This window comes from Leptodactylus fuscus, chromosome 8, assembly GCF_031893055.1.
Source record: "Leptodactylus fuscus isolate aLepFus1 chromosome 8, aLepFus1.hap2, whole genome shotgun sequence".
Classification (NCBI taxonomy): Eukaryota; Metazoa; Chordata; class Amphibia; order Anura; family Leptodactylidae; genus Leptodactylus; species Leptodactylus fuscus.
In genome coordinates, this window is record NC_134272.1 from 51,279,397 (window position 1) to 51,303,121 (window position 23,725).

Here is a 23,725-nt window from a genome sequence, read left to right on the forward strand (position 1 = left end):
CTTAACCCACCAAAATAAAAAAAGATGAAAACAATTGGTATAAAAAAAACTTAAATGCTGGTCATGTTCTATGCTCATTGGGAGGCTTGTGGATCAGAAAAGTCAGGCTAGGAGTAGATCGGGGCAGCTTGTGCCAACATCATAATCTGGCATTGGTACGCTGATAAAAAGGCAGGAAAATGTTGTGTCTAACACGACCTTAGTAGCACTCTCCTTACAACTATATAGTGGTTGTAAACCCCTATTATATCAGAATTTCTCCACCTTCACATGATGCCTGCCATTATTCCATATGTCCCCCTTGATGTCTGGCAATATTCATCAGGTGGCCTCTGTTACCGTTATTTCACTTGTTCCCTATTATATTTGACATTCTTCCACATGTCCCAATGATATTTGGCGTTAAAGTCTGGAGTCTTGAATTGTTCCACATGTCCTTTATGAAATACAACATTTTTTTATATGCCCCCCATGATAGCTGTCATTTCACACATCCCTCCATTAAATCTCTCATTATTTTCCTCCCCCAGATTTTATTTTATTTCCTGTTTCCCATCGTTATAGCTGATATTATTCTAGAATTTCCCATTATATGTAATATTTTTCTGTATGGCCCTCATAATTTGTGACTTTTTTTCCACGTTCTGCCATTATACCTGGTATTACTCCACATGACCTCCCTGATAGCTGACATTATTCCTCATGTCCCCCTTGATATCCAACACTGTTATATGTCCCCTATGATGTATCACTTTTTCATATGTCCACCATGCTATCCGATATTCTATATATCCCCTATGATACCTAACATGTCACATCTCCCCATTACATCTAATTCTCTATGTCCCCTATTGTAATGTGAACTTGGGATAACTGCAGATATATCAGACCTGATTCCACTCCAAGTTCTCTTTATCCAAATCTACAAAAGTAGATACAGAGAAGGAAGAGAGACACCGAGTGGTAATATAGTGTAGGAATTAGGTACAAATGGATAGGTAAGATTGCCAAATAGGTGGCCCCTTACCTCCTAGTGTTGTGACTAGAGATGAGTAGTGAAATATTCGATTCGAATAGCCCCTCAATATTCAACTATTCGAACGAATATCAAATCCCATTATAGTCTATGGGAAAAAAACGTTCGTTTCAGGGGAAACCACTATTCGCCTAAGGAGGGTCACCAAGTCCACTATGACACCTCAGCAAATGATGACAACACCTCTGCAATGCAACTGGGACAGCAGGGCAAGCATGCCTGGGGGCATCTAACACGCCCAAGTCACTGTTTTACCCCAACATCACAGCCTATCAGCTACGCGCGTTCCACACTCAAAAAAACCTCTATGAAAGTGGAAAAATACCTGGAAATCTTCTTTCCTCCCCAATTGTATGGACAGAAACCCACATTTTAAGCTAAAGAAACATTACCAAGCACCCCTTTAAATCATGTTGCCCATGACAACCACGCATGGAATAGGCAATGGGAAATCCAACAATACCCACCCTTAACTGTCATTGTGGTCATTGTGTGTGGGTGGGTGGGTGGGTGTGTGGAGTTCATCACAAGGCTGACAAACCCAACTCCAAATGCTGCAGTACAAGCAACCAGCAGTCAGACTCTTTGGAACCAGAACAGGAAAAGCCAGTGATTTCCATTGCAGCAGTGCCTAGGCCATCTTTCAGAGTAGTTCATTCAGAGATTGAATTGGAGAAAAATAAGAACATTTACTGTGATCGAGTCTTCATGCTTATTAGTGGGCATGGACAACCTATCGTAGAAGATCCTCATGCTGAGCTGGCCTCATTACTGAACAAAATCAACCAGGATAATCAGGGCTGGAAACAGCCATCAGATCTTACCGAAAGGAATCACCCTCGGTTTGAAAAGAAGCCATCTAAACGTTGCAATCTTAATTGAGTTGAGCATTGCACCAGCAGAATGTTAGGCCCTTTGGGTGAGTAGAGCCTTGCACCAGCAGAATGGTAGGCCCTTATGGTGAATTGAGCCTTGTAGCAGCGGATGTTAGGCCCTTTGGGTAACCCCTAAAACATTGATTTTCAGGCACTTGGGGTGGAGCCCTAAAACATTGAATTGCAGGCCCTTATGGGGAGCCCTAAAAAATTGCATTGCTGGCTCTTGGGGGGAGCCCTAAAAAATTAATCAGTGAGGTTTTTTAAGTATTACGTTAGGGTGAAGGGGCTGGGGTTGGAGGAGGATGAGTGAAGTGGGTGCTGGCAGCCCCTCTCCAGTACCTGGACTGTGCACTGGATACCCAGCTAGATATCCACTTCTACGTCCTCGCCCCCTTCTGCTACTGACGAGGGGCACTGCTGGCAGCTCCTCTCCAGTACCTGGACTGTGGACTGGATACCCAGCTGGATATCCATGTCCTCGCCCCCCCCCCGTCCCTTGCTGCTACCCTGCTGCATGATTGGCAGGTTCACTGTATGTGTACAGTGTTCCTGCAGTGTAGCTCTGAAAAGAGCTGTTTTATAAGAATGTTTTCCTGCCTAGACAAGGCTAAAATCTGTTTCTCACCCTGAGAACAAGCTCTCCCTATCTCTCCAAAACTAAAATGAGACGAACATGGCTGACACTATTCTTATGAATCAGAGGTCACCTGATTTGAGCAGCCAATGGCTTTTTCCAATGCCTATGTTGTCGTAGTTCCTGTCCCACCTCCCCTGCACAGTTATTGGTGCAAAAAAATGCCAGGGAAGGTGGGAGGGGATACAAATTTTTACTGCGTTTGCCGCGTGGTATTCAATTGGAATCGAATATCTCGAACTACCTGATATTCGATCGAATAGCTATTCGATCAAACGCTGTTCGCTCATCTTTAGTTGTGAACAGACACAACACCCAAAACGGCATATAATTAAACCCGAAGATCGGTGGCAGAAACTTCCCCCCTTCACGTTAATGTTTATAATACATGATCGACAGTACGGGTAAATCAACAAGGTGCAATCTACATAATCTAAAAAAATGACACACATAACCCATTTATTTTACTAATCACTGTAATGTGGTGGTGGTAGCTGAATATACATTGTGAGACTCCCTATTAATGTCTTTAGTCTACATGTTCTCAATTATATATGTTAAAGGGGTTGGCCACTTTATAGCTAACAGTTTGTAATGTGTAGCACAATGATGAATAATAAATTTACTCATAGACATTTTCATTTCTACTTCTGTCTCTTTATTTTTGAAGCCACGCCCCCACTCTCCTGGCTTTGCCTGCTCTTTGACACTCCTCCTCTGACCACTGAGCTCGTGACATGGAGGGACATGTGACACAGCTTGACCATGTCACGTTTGTGTGCCTGTTCTGCTCTTCTGCCTGGCCTATCACTACTCAGCAAGGACCTGTCTGACATCACAGTCACATGACTCTCTATAGCCTCTAGTAGGCGTGTCTGTGCTTGCAAGAAGGTCCTTGAACATGTAGAAAAGTTGTATCCCATTTCAGTGGAGGAACATGCAGAGAAGTGAGGTGCCTGGTGTACTGTGGGGATGTGAAAGATGTGGGGTGTATTGTGTAGTGTGGGTGAGAGATATAGGGTGCACGGTGTACTGTGGATGGGAGGACAAATCTGGGGGATAGATCTGGGGTGCATTGTGTAGTGGGGGTTAGAGATGTAGGGTGCATGGAGTACTGTGGCGGGGGAGGAGAGATCTTGGGTGCATGGTGAAATATGGGGTAAGAGTTGTAGGGTGTGTATTGTAGTGTGGAGGTGGAGAGATGTGGGGTTCATTGTATAATGTGGGGAGAAATGTGGGGTGCAGTGTGTACTGTTGGGGGAGAGATGGTGGGGTGCATGGTGTACTATGGAAGAGAGATGTGCGGTGCATGGTGGAGGGGCCCGTGGAGAGCTTGGGGGTGCTTGTGTGTGCTCCTTGCACTGAAGGTACATTCAGGAAGAGGGGTTTGGCGGTGCACAAGAGGCTCATGAAGAATGGAGGAATTTTTCAGATCTGTGTTAAGTTTGCATGAGAGGCACAAAGAAACTCTGGAATATGCTGCAGTTTTTGCCGTGGTGTTACCACCATGTTGGGCTTCGGCCATAAAAGACACATGAGGAGCTGTGTGAAACTTGTTTTGGGTGTTCTGAACTGTTGAGAGCTTATTAACACTATGGGGGTTCACTAGAGAGATATAGAATGCTTGTTTGCAGGTGCACAGGAAATATATGGCTATTGGTGAAATAATTTCTAGCAGTGCGGGGGTTGACTTACAGGGGCTATATGCCACAAGTTATCTCCTCCCTGTGGGTATCTTACAAGGGGGTCATAAGAATTTGAACTTTTCTTTGGAGTTTGGACTTGGTGAGGGAGGGCCTGGCTGTATACATATACTGTCACTGGTGAGGACCTGGTCCTTCTGGAGTAGGGGATTTAGCCATTTCACTGTGTGCTGGCTAAATACTACTTCATTTCAAGACCTGACCACTAGGGGGCAAAAAAAAAAAAAGTCCTAACCAGTAATGGTGAAATAAATCACACTGAGCAGGTCCTTGCCGACTATAGTATTTAGTCATAACCCTATTGTAATTGAAGGTTTCAGTTGGCATTTTATTGATTAGTCCATTTGAATTTAGCACTAAAGAATGTGTTTTGGGGCTCCATTCAAGTTGGACGAATCATAGTGGCCCTCAGCGGCTATTAGTTGCACAGGACCCCCTAGGATTTAGCCCTGTGTTGAGCGCATTCTGCTAGTCGGAGGTGCTGAGGTGATTGAAACTGTGTGATCACATCCTATGTGTGGGCAGCGCTGTGATGCGCCTCAGCTCCAGCACTGGAATGCAGGAGTTTCACTTTCAGTTTGTTGATGTCCCACCCACACAGGCCGGCTGAGCTCACACTGCAAAATCTCATGTTAATGGGGAACGGGTAAGATAAATTTCATTTTTACAGCACATTTGTCCTATAGCCATCTTTCTGAGTTGCCTGGGGCACTGTTGTTTTTTCAGCTTAAGGGTGGCCAACCCCTTTAAGTCGTATGCAGATCTAAGGGGAGGGGCAGAGTCTGAGAGTCTCTTATTCTTTGTCAGGGAGAGCCCTCCCCCTACTCAAAAGCTAGATTGGACTTAAAGAGAGTTTGTAGCTGTGATCCTGCAAAACTGCAGAAAGTGCTAGATAGGTGAGGAGTAAAGCAGTTGATAGGTGCCTAGATAAATGGTGATATTACTCATATGACCTATAAAAGGAGCTTTAGTCTATGTTTGGCACATGTGTCCCTAGATGTTCTCTTACAATGAAGTGTTTTGGATCCTCAGCATTGAATACTCTCCAAACTCTTCCCTCTACTATTGAATAATATAGACCCTAAAGTGGTCTCTCGAGTATGGGGAACACACATACAGCTAGTTTGACTATTCACCTAAGTTTGTTGTAACTGCTTTGCACATCATCTCTCTCCATCAGTTTTAAAGGTCTGGTCCTCCAGTTACATAGTTACATAGTAGATGAGGTTGAATGAAGACATCAGTCCATCAAGTCCAACCTATAACCCTACACTCCCCAACAGTGTTGATCCAAAGGAAGGCAAAACAAACCCCATGAGGCTCATGCCAATTGTCCCATTGAGAAAAGTGAAATAACCTCTCTAAACTGAATAACCCCGAGTTTGTTAATCTATCGTTGTACTTCAATCTACCCATTTCCCTAATAATTTTGGTTGCCCTTCTCTGCACTTTGATCTCAACATAACCTTCTATTGGTAGTGGTACATGGTAAATATGTAGATCCTGAGGGAAGTCAGAGCCATGGGTCAGAATTGTAAGATTAACCCGGAGCATTAAATTCAGATGGCGTAACAGAGGCAAAGTCAGGAGACCAGGCCAGATGTCAGACTGGAGGAACCAATAGCCTCTGTTCCTGGTTGGTCATGGAAAGACAATGTGACCCCTTGACCAGACATTGCTACACCTTTCCAATTATATTATAATTTAATTCCATATGTTTCCACTATATCACACATTATATATATTTCTACATTGTATTTGATGAGATTACCATTATACAAGTCAGTAATCTTCTTGCTTGGTCTGTAGGGATTTCTTTATAGTCTAGAAATATTGGTAGGACTAGGCTGAGCCCATGGGCTTCAGACATGCAGCTCTGCAATAAATAAGTAAATAATAGATACAGAAGTAATGTGAATAAAAGTCAGCTTTCCAAGATAGAAAGTTCAGCTCAGCATAACATTCAGTCCAGTATGCATTATTAATAAGATTAAGAAAACCACATTACTGGTGAGTACAGTAATAGAATGATTCCTGCCCTAAGCAGTGCTCTTATTGTCTGGCCGCGGTCCCATGCCAAGATCCTGGCATTAACAAATGAAAAGTTAAAATGTCTGAGAAGTCACAGGTAGGAGTGATGAGTCTGCACATCCATTTATATGCTGTGCGTTGTGCTGGATCTGAAGCCCTGTGATCATGGGACTGACATCACACAGCACTGCAGCCTCCACAATCTTATAACATCTTGTGTCCATGTGTAGTGAATGTAATTGGGAATCAAGGTTAACTGGAATCCTATTAATATTATAAATGTGAAATGTTTGTGGGTTTGTGACTTTGGATGTTCGGATGTTTGGCGGTCAATCACACAAAACCCACTCCACCGATTTGGCTTAAATTTTCCACAAACATAGTTAATACACACGATTGCGCAATAGGCTACTTTTGAACACAATAACCCACATACGTTTTTCACACGACCCCCACAAAAAACAAACTGACATCACCATCTCTGCAATCTCACACACTTTGGACCATAGCAAGCCCCTAAACTTCACATTACCCCCTACAGCCTAGCCCCTAACCCCACACACTCACATTCACATATACTTTCCCACTTTCACCCTCACCTTCACCATCCTGCAGGACCCTACCTCTGTCACTCTCCGGACCAGCCATGTTTGCCGACCCCCACCGCTGGGAGGATCCGTGGCACCGCCCACCACACTACTCCACTAGCTTCACAGGAGCATGCGCACTTTACACAAATAAACAACGTGTTACTAGCACACCACCATTTTGCGCCTCCACCTTAGGCCGCAGCACACGAAATCCTGCCTCCAGCCCGCAACAGTACCCAACGCCGCTATCACCTCCCTGCTGTTTCCTCTGCACGATCCATCCACCAGCTCGACACTGGTAAGTTCACGTACCACTCTAACACTGCCAGGACCTCTGCCCTCTGTACTCCGCTGTGCCAAAACCTGATGCTCCATAATAACCTTACCCTTCTCCCTCAGTGCCCTATCCTTCCACTTCTCCTCCGCAAACACACCTCACAGTCACTTGCACCTCACTTCACCCCCCTTGCTACAGCCCATGCCACTGATGTTCCTATGGCAACCGGCCGCCATAGCCGACGCTTCCTTGCACACCACCGCTCACACTGCCTCTGCTCTCGGCCGCCATACCCCCTTGTACTACCGCGCATGCCGGCACTTTCCGTCTGCCAGGTGGCCGGTAGCCGTACGCCCGCCATAGCCCTTCCCTTACACAATCGCGCATACACTGCGCTACCCCAGTCATGTCTCCGGTTCCTGCCAACTTTGCGTCCTCCGCCGCCTTCTCTTACCTGTCCCGCGGCTCCCGTCTGTCCCTCGCTGCGCGGAGGCATCCTCCTGCTCATCTCCGCCGCCTACACTGGGCTAGGCTGCCGCCGCGAAGGTTCCTATAGCAGCCGCTAGCTCTCCCACGCCTCCCACACAGCTCAGTGTGTCCAGACTGCTGCAGGCTATGCTACGTAGCCTGCAATAGCACTGGCACTATTATGCAATACATAGCAATACATTACAATTGCAATGCATTGCATTGTTCAGGACACCCCCTGCTGGTGTACAACGGTATTATTTTGCAAGCTGCTGGATGCAGCCTGTAAACCTCATTAGCATTAAAATAAAAAAATAAATAAAAAAACAATACTGTGAAACACACACATTACGTATCCCCGCCTCCAAAATCCCCCACTCTAGTAACTGAACTAAACATTATGCCTGCATACACTCACACTATTAGGCAATGCATTGCAATACATTACTATTGCAATGCATTGCATTATTCAGCGCACCCCCTGCTCTCTTTCACACCCACTAAACGCCCATGTATTTGCTGAAAATACACGTCTACAAATACACGTGTAAGGGTCCATTCACACTGCGTAACGCGGCGCTAATTTGGTGCTTATTTTTACACCGAGCGCCGCGTTACGGGAGCGTTTGCGCCGCGCTATTTAAGGTGCGTGTTTACGGTCGCGTGTACACGGCGTTAACGCCGTGCAAACCCGATTGTAAAATTTCACCCACGACTCGATTTACACACTTCTACAATCACCGCAGACGAAGTCGCAGGTAGCAGCTAGTAAAGTTATATTTGTGTGCAAGGAGATGCTATTTAAGTATCACATGCAACACCTTATGCAAATATATACAGTATAGTGTAAAGGTTTTAGGTAGGTTTGGGGAAAAGTGCTGAATGTAAGAATGCTTTCATAAATGGAAGTGTTCATAGATTATTTTTGTCAACTAAAAATGAAAAAGAGAAATGTAATCACTTCAATATTTGGTGCGGGCGCCCTTTGGAGGAGGGGTCCTGGAAGTGATGACATGGACCCTACAGAGCCCTGATCTCAACATCATCCAGTCTGTCTGGGGTTACATGAAAAGATAGACGGATTGGAGCAAGCCTATATCCACAGAAGATCTGTGCATAGTTCTACAAGGTGTTTAAACAACCTCCCTGCCAAGTTTCTTCAAAAATTGTCTAAGTGTACCTATAAGAAATGCTGGTCACACCAAATATCAATTGGATTTCGATTTCTCTCTTGTTTATTCACTTCAATGTGTAAACTGTCAAAAAGAAACTATTAAGTAAATGAACAAAAGAGAAAACTTAACCCCATTAATGTGTGGTGTGACTGCCCTTTTGCTTTCCATCAATTCTTCTAGGTATACTTGCACTCAAAGGGTTGTTACACCAAATATTGATGGGGTTTAGATCTCCATTATTCATTTGTTGTTGAGATGATGAGTCTAAGAGATCCCTTGGTTTTAACCCTTCTAAGGAGGTATAGAATTTTCTTCAGGTGTAATCCCAGGTTACTGTCCAAAGAATAAACACAGATTGGTGGCAGTAGTGTTGGAGCGGTAGTAAAGTATTGACAAACAGAGCCAAGGATCATCACCAGGAGAGTGGTCAGGCTGTAACAGGCCATCAGATGGGGCAGAAGCATAGTCTGATATGTAGCTAAAGGTCTGAGCTGGAACAACAAGTACTACAAGAGACAGATGTTATGTGCAGAGTAAAATGAAAATCAACATTAAGATTAGTTAGGAGTCTGAACCAGGTACAGTAGCACAAGGAACATGACCCAGGAGAAGGTGTGAACCTCAGTTATCAGGCATGGCTTGGCAGAATAATTTACCATTTATGCTAGGTTCAAATGGTGGATTTTGTATTGGGAGCCGTCGAAATCTTACTGCTGGCAGCAGGCTGACTTTCTATTCCCTTTCACAGCAATGGAAGCTTCAGGAGGAATCTGCCTGATTATTGAGGAGGACTCTTAAAAATCAGATAATGGTAAATGAAGCATCTGTCTCCCATTGAAATGAAGGGGAAGTGGAATTATTAGGACCATGAAATTTCTGCCACAAAAGTTCCGCCACAAGAACCTAGCTTTGTAGTCCTTGGCTGTAGCAATATGACCCTACTATACGGTTAGTGCAGGAGAGCTGTGGTCTGAGCTAGCGGGGCTACAGTAGGAACAGAGGAGTAAAATAGTTAGGCTAAGGCCTAACTAAGGATTCCTTTAAATCCACTCCTGACTTTTTCTCCAAAAAACGCAGGAAAATCCAAAAAAGTTGAATGTCCGCAGTGTGGGGCCTTAGCCTAAAGGAAATAATGTCTTAACAACTGTACGCAGTGCTGGAACCATGCAAGGCAAGTGACATACAGCAGAGAACACAAGGCTATTTCACAAACTAGGAAGGCAATGCAGTCCATAAATCTCAGTCAGAATACAGAATGCCTCTTGTTTATGCTTCTTAATGGTAGGGATGTAATCTGGTTGGGTGTCAGTGGTATATGGGATAGCAGAAGCGTGATAATAACCTTTAGTGTGGTAGCGATATGCCCAGTGTCATATCATATGGCAAACTTGATTTCTGATGGAATTGGCCTTGCTGTATATTTATTTCCTTTACTTGTTTAGCACCAACGTATTCTGCATCGCTTTAGAAATAGGACGTTTTATTTGTTTGGTTGAAACTGAAGGTGCAGTACCGGCCCATAGATTTCTGTGAATGGCGTATTGCTTATCAATGCAGATGGAGAATATGGCTCTATGCATGAACCTTAATACCAAGGACAATTCACATGGCACCAAGCCACAGATGTTAACCTGCTGCACATATTAAAGGCGCATCGCCAGCCGTGTACAAATCTCCATATCTGTAGAAAGTAATTTCATTTGCCTGCCACTAAGCTGATATCTCAAGTATTAAAGCTATCAGAGGTGTTGCAATAAATAAAGTGGCGTGTCTGTAAATGGCACTTTTTAGGAAGGCGACTTCCTGTTCCCATACAGATGAGCACAGTGTTCCATTTTGAGAATTGGATGACAGGCACGTAAAGAAGAAACAGGTTTGTTTTAGCATAACTACACATAGCACAGGCTGGCAGGGAGTCAAGAAATGAGTGCCATGTGAACTGATTATTTTTAACTTTTCAGTGAAGTCGAAGCCAGGAATAGGATTTTCATGATATGACATAGGATATTAGAAATGAAGCCTATAATTGGAAATGGGATTATTCAGTGACGCGGATGCTTGATTTACATATGAACACAGAATGAATTCATTAGCCGCACAGGCCAGAATCGCGTTGCCTTCTCTAAAGTTTTTTTTTTTCCAACATCCTTCCCTTCTCCTCAACTGATGAAACGCCTACATGTCATGTATTGGAGTAAACATCTCTTTGTAAATTGATGGTAAATGCTGTTTATTGTATTTCTTTAGGTGAACTTCGGCAAGCTGTTGTTCTTATGATGAACCAGAAAGATGAACTCGAAGAGCAAAATGCGTAGGTTTTAATTAGCATTGTTAATGTGACAAAATGTCAGTGTTTTCACCTGTTGTGTCTGCTGACCACAAGTCAAGCTGGGTTCTCACAGGGCGTCGATGCGGTGTTTTTCAGGTCTCGTATTTTTCAGTATAAGATAATACAACAGCCAGATGTTACACAGGAGTAAATGAAAATTTATGAATTCCCATGTACAGAGTTGAATATGAGCTCCTAAGGCATTTCTCTCTACATTACTAGATTATTTATCTCTGGAGGCTATGCTGTAGATTTTTCCTATTGACTTTTGCCGCTGTACCCAAGAGGGTTCAGGTACTACTATGTAGTGCCGCAGAGAATTAACAGGTGTCAGAGCTCACAGTATTTTATATTCTATCGTTGAATAGAGACAAGAAGTTGCTCAGCACTGTACAGAGATTGTCAAAATTCACATGCCTTGTGGGGTTAACAATATAATCTCTCCATCTCAAACACTTGGACCAACTTCATAGGAAGCCAATGAACCCAATATGGGAAAGGAGCCAGGGAATTGGGAGAAAACCCATGCAAATACATGGAGATCATATACATTTCATCCAGACATCTCCCTTCAAATCCAGGACCCCAGCTCTGCAATAGTATTATTTAGTGGATTGAGAGTAGAAGATTAGGAGGAAACTCATGCAAAGACCTGGAGATCATATACACTTCATCCAGACATTGACCATCAAATCCAACACCCCGACATCTCAATAGTATTAATTTGTTTTAAGTACCATGGGAAGAATATTGGAGCAGCCTTTATTGGGCCATATCACTGAGATTCTGTCTTCCTAATTACTTCAGGGAAGACAGGCTTGCACATTCCAGTGAGCGCCCTCTATTAGTTTGCAACACTGAGGCACCTGACTTCCTAATTCCATCATGGAAGACAGATTTGCATATTCTTCCCATGGTCCCTTGCAAAGTGGAGTGCGAAAGGCTTAATAAGTCTCCACACACCTATATGGTGTTCTCTCCCTAAGGAGTGACGATATCCTCTTAACTTTGTTTTAGGTAGGCAGAGAGCTTCGAGTGGTTACAGGATCAAACCAGTCTAAATCCATGGAGCTCATAGGATAGTTATCTTGCACCTCTATTATATTTTAGAAATGCAGTTGCACTTTTACACACCCTCTCACATGTTTTCTAAAACTAACCAAGAGAAACTAACTAAAAAAAGTAATATAATGGATAGTACCATTTTATTATTATTATTATTTTTTTAAATAAAGTTATCTGAGTTAAAACTACTTTCTCCTCTCTCAAACATTTTGGAGGAATGGCAGCCTTTGCAAGATGTGGCAGATGGTTTTCTCTTTTTCCAGATCACTGAGAAACCTGCTTGATTCAGAGATGGAACATTCTTCAGCACTCAGGCTGGAAATTGACAACCTGAGGAGGAAAGTGGCAGAACAGGAGGAGCGGCATGCAGCGAAAATCCAAGCTTTGGCAAGGTAGGAGGCTTCAGCCAGGGAACCGTTCCAGCAAATATCAAAAGGGTTTGAGGCCTTGGAGTTAATGACTGATCTGCTCAGGACAGTTCCTGCCACTTAATTGCAGAAGGATTAACACATGGCTATTCTGGGCAGAATCTCAACTTTTTTAGTACTTTTTCTTAATCGTTATTTGTGCATAAGTTTTGTCTGCAAGACGTTTACTCTTACAGTACCATTCACGTCCTCTAGGTGGTAGATTTGTTTTTGTTGTTCTTTGGAGAGTTATACAATTGATGATGTTCATACTCTAGCGAAATACAAGAGAATTTACCATATGTTGTCATTCTTTACTGAAATTTGTATTCCTAAATTTCATCTCATGGCAGTCACTGGATAAATCTGGGTGGTGGACAGGAAAGTGCATTATTATCTAAACAATTCTTTTATTTCCATAGTGGCTTTGAACTGTCGGCCATCATGAAAACAATAGTTATTATGTCTCCTCGCTTACTTTTTACATTTTCTGTGTTGATTCTTTGATGGAACTTCTCAAACTGGTTGTATTGTGGAGCCTGCACTTTCTCTTTTTATTTATATTCGATCAGGTGCAAGACTCTTGGTACATCTCAGGTTTTGGTGTAATATCACAGTGGTTGTCTCATGAAGATTACCGCTTCTTAATGTAAAGCCGGACCAGTGATCACTGTGGGTTCAGCTGTAGAACCCCATGGACAGACCAGCTGCCGCCTTCTAATGTCTAAGAGGTAGTGAAATGGCTTTATTTACACTGGCAAACATGGTTTATGTAATGACTGCATTTTTTGGATGGACTACAGAGTATCTGAACTGAACTCACAGTATCATATGAGTATGGGACTGCATAGCATCAGGTGTATTGGAACTGACGGCATCATAAATCACTGATAGGTGGATTACAGTTTAGACAGACTGTGGTGGTTTTAGGAAATGCTGCCATCACATGGACCATGTTTCCCAGCCTGCACATGGTTGTGTGAATTGACTCTAAGATCAGTAGGGGTCCTGCTATAGATATGGCCCGATAACAAGTGACTCCACATTCCTTTGTCCACAGGTCCAACTAGCAGCCAACTACCACAGGCATAATGAAATGGTCCATTAATGACCCCTTCTTGATCTTAGACTTACCGTATTTTTCGGACTATAAGACGCACTAAGGTTTTAGAGGAGGAAAATAGGGAAAAAAAAAATTTTAAGCAAAAAAAATTGGTGAAATATTTAATAACCTAATAATATAATATTTCACCAATGTAAATAGAATCTGGGGCTTTCGGACACAGGGATACCAAATGTGTATGTGTTTCAACAGTAATGTTTTTGTTTTATATGTATTCTAGGGATATAGGGGTGATTTGAACATATATATATATAATCTCATCCATGGATGGAAAGAGACACCCTGCAGTGAAGCTATGCAAGAAGAGAAAAAGGGGCGGGCCAGACGGGTGAAGGAGGCGTGGTTTCAAGCTTGCCGAGAAAACCACGCCTCCTCCTCCCGTCTGGCCCGCCCCTCCTTCCCTGTCTGTGTGGCTTCATTGCAGGAGCCAGATCTGAGAGGCAGTGAAGGAGGGGCGGGCCAGACGGGAGAAGGAGGCGTGGTTTTCTCGGCAAGCTTGAAACCACGCTTCCTTCACCTGTCTGGCCCGCCCCTACTTCCCTGCCTCTCATATCTCGCTCCTGCAATGACGCGACACAGACAGGGAAGGAGGGGCAGACCAGGCAGGCACCGTGCTGCTCTCCTTTTGATTCTCATAGACAGGACACAGACGCTGCACACGCTGCATTCGGACTATAAGACGCACACACATTTTCCTCCCATATTGGGAGGAAAAAAAGTGCGTCTTATAGTCCGAAAAATACGGTAATTCTATCTTTGTTGTGTAATACCTCATTTGTAAATTTGTAAAAACAAATGAATATTCTTCCACAGAGACAACCTTGGTAACTGACTCCTCTTACTGAGAGCCTTAAAAAAAATTACCTATAGAGGCCAAATTACACCCCAGAGAAGTTTCTTTATTGGAGGCATGGCAAACCTAAGGTGCTGTAGATCACTCGGACTGTCTCTGAGAGTGTCTATAGATCTCCTCCAAATTGTGGAAATAAATATAGACTTTGCTGTTCACAAATGCTCGTCTGGGCTATTGTAAACTTCTAATCCACCCAAATCTACAATGAATAAGAAACCTCTACTCAATCTCAATGAGTGTACGTAAAACTGTTCTACAGAAGTGGTTAGAGGGTCTTCCAGGAATAACAGTACTTAGGCAGAAGGTCGGGGAAGATGGAACAAAAAAAAAAAGCATACTCACCTTTTCCCGGCACTCTGGTGTCGCCACTGCCGTTAGCGCCAATGTGCACTGGGGCTTTTCCCAGCAGAAGTCCTTGCTATATGTGACTGCTGATGTCGATCAGTGGCCTCAACAGCCTAAGGAAAGGAAATGGTGAAGTATCTGAGTGACGTCGATGGTTTTTTTTTTTTGTGGTCATGTTTCACCTGGCCTCCTGCCCAAGTACCGTTATTCCTGGAAGATCCCTTTAACCACTTCTGTAGAATACTCTTAGGTACACCCATAGAGATGTAGTGCAGCGAGGTTGTAATTCCAGGACAACCCCTTTAATGCCTGATCTAGAAGGTGATGCAATGCTACAGCAGCACTTAGGCTTCTTCATTTTCAGGATCGGTTTGGACCCCCACTGTTCAGAAAGGGATGACATATCCAAGCAGCACACTATATTCATTTTTTTTAAAGGAATATCTCTTTAAATATCCCTTTAATTAAAAGTAGTATGGATTGCTCTCCCTTGGATGAACTCAACACATTGAATGTGAAGGTTAAGTGTTATTGTTTATATCCTTTTGCTTTAAAGTGTCTTGGTACTCAAGAGCTCAGGGTATAAAGTCATGATCTTTAAGTGGAAATGTTACAAAACTGAGCAAAGGGCCACAAAGGGATCTTTTCAGCGTAAACATTAAACCGGCCATTCAGCCGCTGTAAAGGAAAGGTTAGTGTTTTCACTTCATCTCCACCTAGTTCTCTACTAAGCACACATCTTCTATTAGAGACCACCTTTAACCCTGCACAGTCTGCTGCATATTAAAGGGGTATCAGTAGTCTGTCAATTGTTGAACCCACTTTATTTAGGGAGACTGAGCCCCTTGCTCATCTATAGTCTAAGAATTTTATTTGTACCATAAAACATGCATTACAATGAAAGTAATAAGAATAATAGGACAATTAGAAGGCGAGAAGGCATGTAAATGACAGAGCGTGTCATGCAAATGAAGTTGTCGAGAGACTAATCCTGGTAAGCGAGGTGATCAGGACTATAATTGTTGATGATGCTTTTTGAGAGAATGCACGTTTTACATTCACATCACGTAAAATGGATGCAAACGGATGCCAGCAGAAGGGCATAGGGATCAGTCTTCAGGAAAAAAAAACTGTCCTTTTTATTTCTATTGAACACAGAAACGAGAGCGTAGTAGACCATACTTTTTTTTTTTTTTTTGCATTTAACCCTTTCACTGCCAAGAGTCTCTGGAAATTTTGCACCTCCAGTAGCCAGAGCAATTTTCACAGTTTTGAGATGGATCAATCAAAGCTAAATTGCAACATTAAAAAAAGCATCCAACCCCCCCATACCTATATATATATATATATTTTTTTTTTTAATGTAGACACCTGCAGCATTGTCTCAATGCCACTTGGTACTGTATACGAACAGGCACCTTCATGCAATTTTGATTTAAAGTGAATGTTTTATGAAAAAATGCAAATAAATGCTATTATAAATAAAAGCTATACTGCACCTACCAAACTGTGACTGTGATACCAAAATCTAACTTTTTTCATATTACACAGCATACTGTATATAAAAACATAATTTAATAATTCATATATACAACCACCTTCATGCAAAGTTGCTGCAAACAGAGATTGCAAGCAAAAATTGCACAAAAATTCAAATTTGCCACAGGTGCCGCTCGTTATAGTCACAGCACAGTAATCAGACATCAGCCTGGGAATCAGCTGTGCACCTGTGTCCTCATCACATGACTATGGACCGTAAATCACATGACCAAGGTCAGAGTTTTATCCACTAGAACAGGGGTCTCAAACTCAACTCAGCATGTGGGCCGCAGAGCAAGATCCCAGCCAGTCGGCGGGCCGCACCGCGGCAAATTTAGCTCCACCCACTTTTATGTTGACCCTGCCCATTCATTTTTCATGTGCCCCCACACTGTATAATCCTCCTACAGTCAGCCATAAACTATATGTCCCCCCTCCATCTTTCCCCCAGTTACATATACACCCTTCATGTGCCCCCAGATTCATGTCCCTCCATCTCTGCCCCCAGATTCATGTCCCCCCATCTCTGCCCCCAGATTCATGTCCCTCCATCTCTGCCCCCAGATTCATGTCCCCCCCCATCTCTGACCCCAGATTCATGTCCCCCCCCCCCATCTCTGACCCCAGATTCATGTCCTCTCCATTTCTGCCCCAGTGTCATGCCGTTCTCCCCCCTCCCTTCGTCTGCCTCCAGTGTCATGAGCCCCTTCATTCCACCTCAATGTTTAAAGAGGACCTTTCACCATTTTGCCCACAGGCAGTTCTATATACTGCCGGAAAGCTGACAGTGTGCTGAGTTCAGCGCACTGTCGGATTTCCCGATCTGTGCCCGGTGTGAAGAGCTTACGGCCCGGTACCGTAGCTCTTCTATGGTCAGAAGGGCGTTTCTGACACTCAGTCAGAGACGTCCTTCTTCACAGCACAGCCAATCGCGCTGTGCTGTGAGAGCCAGGAGGAACGCCCCCTCCCTCTGCTCGCAGTTCCTCCCCGCTCCACAGTACAGCGCGAGTGTCAGAAACTCCCTTCTGACCATAGAAGAGCTAAGGTACCGGACCATAAGCTCTTCACACTGGGCCCACATCGGGAAAGCCGACAGTGCGCTGAACTCAGCGCACTGTCAGCTTTCCGGCAGTATATAGAACTGCCTGTGGGCAAAATGGTGAAAGGTCCTCTTTAACACACAAAAAAACACTTATACTCACCATCCAACGCTCCCCCGCCGCGCTCTGCAGTTTCACTAATAGACCTGTAGGCGCGATGTGATGATGTGACGTCATCACATCGCGCCTATATGTCCACTAGCCGGAACGTAGCGGCTAGTGGATATAATCATCTCGCAATGTATTCAACTCGGATCCGGCGTCCCTAGGCTTGTGCGGGCCGCACAAAATTGTTCGGGGGGGCCACATGCGGGCCGCGAGTTTGAGACCCCTGCATTAGAAGTAACAGAATGAATGACAGTAAGCTGAAATCTAGAAAACTGTGAGGAATTGATACAGAAAGTATATTGGGAAATTGTATATCTATTTATTGTACAAACCATAACATTTGTCTCTCAATAATGGTCTGAAAGTGGCCAACCCCTTTAATCTTCTATTTAAATCCTTATTGTGATGGTGCCTAATGCATTGTCAAAACGTGATGTCCATGTAACCTTGGTGACAATATGATATTTGGATGATGAGTATATAGGGGGTTACATATCTGCAGATACTACTACAGTGCCTTGCGAAAGTATTCGGGCCCCCTTGAACTTTTCAACCTTTTGCCACATTTCAGGCTTCAAACATAAAAACTTAATTTTTTGGGGGGAAGAATCAACAAGTGGGACACAATTGTGAAGTGGAAATTTATTGGATATTTTAAACTTTTTTTTAACAAAGACAAAACTGAAAAATTGAGTGTGCAAAATTATTTGGCCCCCTTGCGTTAATACTTTGTAGCGCCACCTTTTGCTGCGATTACAGCTGCAAGTCGCTTGGGGTATGTCTCTATCAGTTTTGCACATCGAGAGACTGAAATTCTTGCCCATTCTTCCTTGCAAAACAGCTGGAGCTCAGTGAGGTTGGATGGAGAGCGTTTGTGAACAACAGTTTTCAGCTCTTTCCACAGATTCTCGATTGGATTCAGGTCTGGACATTGACTTGGCCATTCTAACACCTGGATACGTTTATTTGTGAACCATTCCATTGTAGATTTTGCTTTATGTTTTGCTTATGATCATTGTCTTGTTGGAAGATAAATCTGCGTCCCAGTCTCAGGTCTTTTGCAGACTCCAACAGGTTTTCTCCCAGAATGGTCCTGTATTTGGCTCCATCCATCTTCCCATCAATTTTAACCATCTTTCCTATCCCTTCTGAAGAAAAGCAGGCCCAAACCATGATGCTGCCACCACCATGTGTGACAGTGGGGATGGTGTGTTCAGGGTGATGAGCTGTGTTGCTTTTACGCCAAAAATATTGTTTTGCATTGTGGCCAAAAAGTTCGATTTTGGTTTCATCTGACCAGAGCACCTTCTTCCACATGTTTGGTGTATCTCCCAGGAGGCCGAATACTTTTGTAAGGCACTGTATATTATAGGAAACAAAGAGTTTAGATAAATTCACACTGGCCGTTTTTTTTTTTTTGTTTTTTTTTATATATATTAGATTTTCTTTGTGCTGCAACTGATCTAAACTGTTCTAAAAATGGCAATTAGTTTGTGTTAGTTTCCGATTACACCACCGCTCAACAGTTGTGTCTGGCTTTCCATCAGTCTTTCTGTGGGCAAGAATAATGTAGTCTGCAGCACTGTTATCGTGGTTGAAAATAGCGGAACTATTGGATCCTATTAAAATCAATGCAGACCATGAGATGCAGTTTCAACTTGGCTGAAAATTTTGTTGTCCTAAATGGAAGACAGGATAGCAGTGTAAAAATAGACGTGTAAATGAGTATTTTTTGGTTGCAGCCATTACTTCCTTCAACAAATATGTTCTTGGTCTGTCCCTATATTTATAGGGTTGTCCAGTGTGGTGTCACTTCCTATTTCCTTGCATTTTTTTTTTTCATTTATCAGCTGTAATAAGCAATCCATGGATCTTCATCTCGCCGAGAACAGGTTAGATGATACATATAGAAGTCTATTTAGAGGGGAAAGGAGGGAAGAGCTGTGAAGAGAATGAGAGAGGAACAGATACACAAGGACGCTGCTGCTTTAGTAAGTGTTCTAGGAGATTCACAGCAAAACTGTTCAATACTGCTGCATATTATCTCCCATGCTGCTGTTGATTTCCTGTATGTGATTGAGATGAGAGAGCAGAATTTTTTTCTTTGGTGTGAAGTGTGGGAGATATCATGGCATCTTATTAGATGGCACCCATTAGCTCAGCTAGCTCATGGATAACTGACAAGTAGAGCCTGCATATAATGGCCAGATATGATGTTATTCCTCCTGTATCCACAGGAAAAGCTTATTTTGAAATGTTACTTGACCCAAGAGATACACTTTGAAACCAAGATCCATTTTGTACCGAATATCAATTTTAGTGTATAGAAAAATTGTTAGTATTCTATGAAATAATATGCTAGTTCACATACACGACTATAGGATCACATGTCCGAATATAAAATATTACCATTCATTATGTCTGCCTCATTCCGACACAGCACAGTAGTTTATGTACTGAAATGATTCTCTCCAATTATTGCCCATTTCCCAGTACTTTTTATATGTAAAAGATTTGCTAGAAAGTCAATAAAGTAATCCTGACCGAATATTTTACACTGAGTAAGGTAAACACGCTTCATTGCTAATCTTCTCCACACTGTAATTGTTTTCCTTCAACCTGACCACGCCATGGAGATAGTCTGCTCATTGAAAAACATTGCTTGCCTGGCTGACACAAAACCTTCAGTTACCGCAACGGATCTTCACTTAATGAATCCGGATCCTATTTCCCCTCGGTGCATGGCACATCTGCAAATAGAAAGTTTATGTCTCTGTGTACTGTCTGGAGTCCGTGATTACGAAAATACATTTATTTCTTCATGTTTACAATAATTGTATTGCAGGATGGTCAGACATGACTTTTCTGCTAAATTATCGAATATATGTGAAGACAGACTGGTGGAGTTAACTAAAATCAATGGAAAGGTAGAGGTCATGGGATACAGTGCAGATGTCAGTAGAAGGATTTTATAGCTTGTAGGGATCAGCAGAAATGTATTGCTTATATCCACAGTTTAGAATTTTTTATTTTTTTTTGCACAGGTGTAGTTCTCAGTAGGAATATAATGTGGAAAACGCTTTCAAAAACGTATGACATGTTATAGGGGCATGAGAAGTTTTGATATGTCAAGGTCCGAGTGCTGAGAACCTCAATGACTGTAGATCTGAAGGGACCAAAGAACTCATCTGTGCCTTTCCCAGTCACCGCTACTCGGCATTACAAGGGCTCAATAGAAAGTCTTTCAGTCTGTGCACTGCGCGCCTATCACAGCCGATTCAGTAGGCACCCTATTTGACAAGGGGAATGGTAAGATCCAGTTGTCAATTTATTAATAAATCTCTAATAGGTGTAAGAGAGAATCGGCACAATACAGATTTCTATGAAAAGATACTTCTAATAGTAAATACTTGTATCTACTATAAAAAAAAATAAAAAAAAATAGTATTTATCTGGGATGTCAGGAATGGGGTCCTCTTTAATCTCTTTCCGGACATCAGTTGTACTGCTGTAGTAGATGTCAGGACTTTAAATATGACGCTTACTCAGTAGATGAGTGGGCGCTGTAGCTGAAACAGCAGGCGTGTGACAACAGTGCGTGCGATCAGAGACATTTAAAGGCGTTATCCGGAACTAAAAAATAAATTGCCGTGACCTCTTCTTTACAAAACATACACACCACTGTACTTGGTATTGCAGCTCAGGCCTTTCTATTTGATTGAGACTGAGCTTGCAGCATGATCATGTGATCAATGGATGTGATGTCACTGCCTGAGAAGAGACTTTCTCTCCTTGTGTTCTTTGTCTTATTTGTTTCACTATATGAGTGTATGGGCTGTAATAATGCAGGGGAGCTGAGGCTGGGTGGTGGGGGTTGGGAGAGCGTACTTCAATCAGATATATATCAGTAACTATCTAATCTATGAAAATGATTTTGCTGAGATTGGAAGCTCATTATCATATGAATAAAAATGGACGGAGGCAATTTACATACAAAAGGTAGGTGTGAAATAGTCTTTCTAAAGGCTATGCAAGGATGTGCTTAACTAAAAATGACTTTTCCCAATGATAGAGCCCCTTTTAAATACGGAGCCCCATGCACAGATGTGAACCTGGTAAGAATGCTACATAGTGGAAGGTGGACTGGCACAGCATTAGAAATAAATGAAAAAGTTTTGAGCTTTCTTTCCAAATAGCTCCTAACATGAAAAAATATGAGATTATGTGGATCTATTTTAATCTTAAACAACAACAACAAAAAAAATCTGGTTCCGCCATAAACTTATTTTGTCAGCATTTCTTTGTGTATAAAAGTCTAGTGTGAGGAGTATTGTCTCCTTCCTGCCTCTTTTTACATAGAGGAGTCTAGTGTGAGGAGTATTGTCTCCTTCCCTCCTCTTCTTACATAGAGAAGTCTAGTGTGAGGAGTATTGTCTCCTTCCCTCCTCCTCTTACATAGAGGAGTCTAGTGTGAGGAGTATTGTCTCCTTCCTGCCTCTTCTTACATAGAAAAGTCTAGTATGAGGAGTATTGTCTCCTTCCCTCCTCTTCTTACATAGAAAAGTCTAGTGTGAGGAGTATTGTCTCCTTCCTGCCTCTTTTTACATAGAGGAGTCTAGTGTGAGGAGTATTGTCTCCTTCCCTCCTCTTCTTACATAGAGAAGTCTAGTGTGAGGAGTATTGTCTCCTTCCCTCCTCCTCTTACATAGAGGAGTCTAGTGTGAGGAGTATTGTCTCCTTCCTGCCTCTTCTTACATAGAAAAGTCTAGTGTGAGGAGTATTGTCTCCTTCCTGCCTCTTCTTACATAGAGGAGTCTAGTATGAGGAGTATTGTCTCCTTCCCTCCTCTTCTTACATAGAAAAGTCTAGTGTGAGGAGTATTGTCTCCTTCCTGCCTCTTCTTACATAGAGAAGTCTAGTGTGAGGAGTATTGTCTCCTTCCTGCCTCTTCTTACATAGAAAAGTCTAGTGTGAGGAGTATTGTCTCCTTCCTGCCTCTTCTTACATAGAGGAGTCTAGTATGAGGAGTATTGTCTCCTTCCCTCCTCTTCTTACATAGAGAAGTCTAGTGTGAGGAGTATTGTCTCCTTCCTGCCTCTTCTTACATAGAAAAGTCTAGTATGAGGAGTATTGTCTCCTTCCCTCCTCTTCTTACATAGAGAAGTCTAGTGTGAGGAGTATTGTCTCCTTCCCTCCTCTTCTTACATAGAGAAGTCTAGTGTGAGGAGTATTGTCTCCTTCCTGCCTCTTCTTACATAGAAAAGTCTAGTGTGAGGAGTATTGTCTCCTTCCTGCCTCTTCTTACATAGAGGAGTCTAGTATGAGGAGTATTGTCTCCTTCCCTCCTCTTCTTACATAGAGAAGTCTAGTGTGAGGAGTATTGTCTCCTTCCTGCCTCTTCTTACATAGAAAAGTCTAGTGTGAGGAGTATTGTCTCCTTCCTGCCTCTTCTTACATAGAGGAGTCTAGTATGAGGAGTATTGTCTCCTTCCTGCCTCTTCTTACATAGAGGAGTCTAGTGTGAGGAGTATTGTCTCCTTCCTGCCTCTTCTTACATAGAGGAGTCTAGTATAAGGAGTATTGTCTCCTTCCCTCCTCTTCTTACATAGAGGAGTCTAGTATAAGGAGTATTGTCTCCTTCCCTCCTCTTCTTACATAGAGAAGTCTAGTGTGAGGAGTATTGTCTCCTTCCTGCCTCTTCTTACATAGAGGAGTCTAGTGTGAGGAGTATTGTCTTCTTCCTGCCTCTTCTTACATAGAGGAGTCTAGTGTGAGGAGTATTGTCTTCTTCCTGCCTCTTCTTACATAGAGGAGTCTAGTGTGAGGAGTATTGTCTCCTTCCTGCCTCTTCTTACATAGAGGAGTCTAGTATAAGGAGTATTGTCTCCTTTCTGCCTCTTCTTACATACAGAAGTCTAGTGTGAGGAGTATTGTCTCCTTCCTGCCTCTTCTTACATAGAGGAGTCTAGTGTGAGGAGTATTGTCTCCTTCCTGCCTCTTCTTACATAGAGGAGTCTAGTGTGAGGAGTATTGTCTTCTTCCTGCCTCTTCTTACATAGAGGAG

At 42.8% G+C, this 23,725-nt stretch overlaps 1 protein-coding gene across 2 annotated transcripts in view; it reads left to right on the forward strand.

Annotated features, from left to right (window-relative positions):
* The window catches only part of SNX29 (sorting nexin 29), a 412,861-nt gene that overhangs the window by 82,063 nt on the left and 307,073 nt on the right, over positions 1 to 23,725 (forward strand). For both annotated transcript variants that reach the window (XM_075285780.1, XM_075285781.1), the window contains exons 12-13: positions 11,040 to 11,103; positions 12,450 to 12,578. In XM_075285780.1, coding sequence (XP_075141881.1) covers positions 11,040 to 11,103; positions 12,450 to 12,578 — 193 coding nt within the window. The remainder of the gene's footprint in view (positions 1 to 11,039; positions 11,104 to 12,449; positions 12,579 to 23,725) is intronic.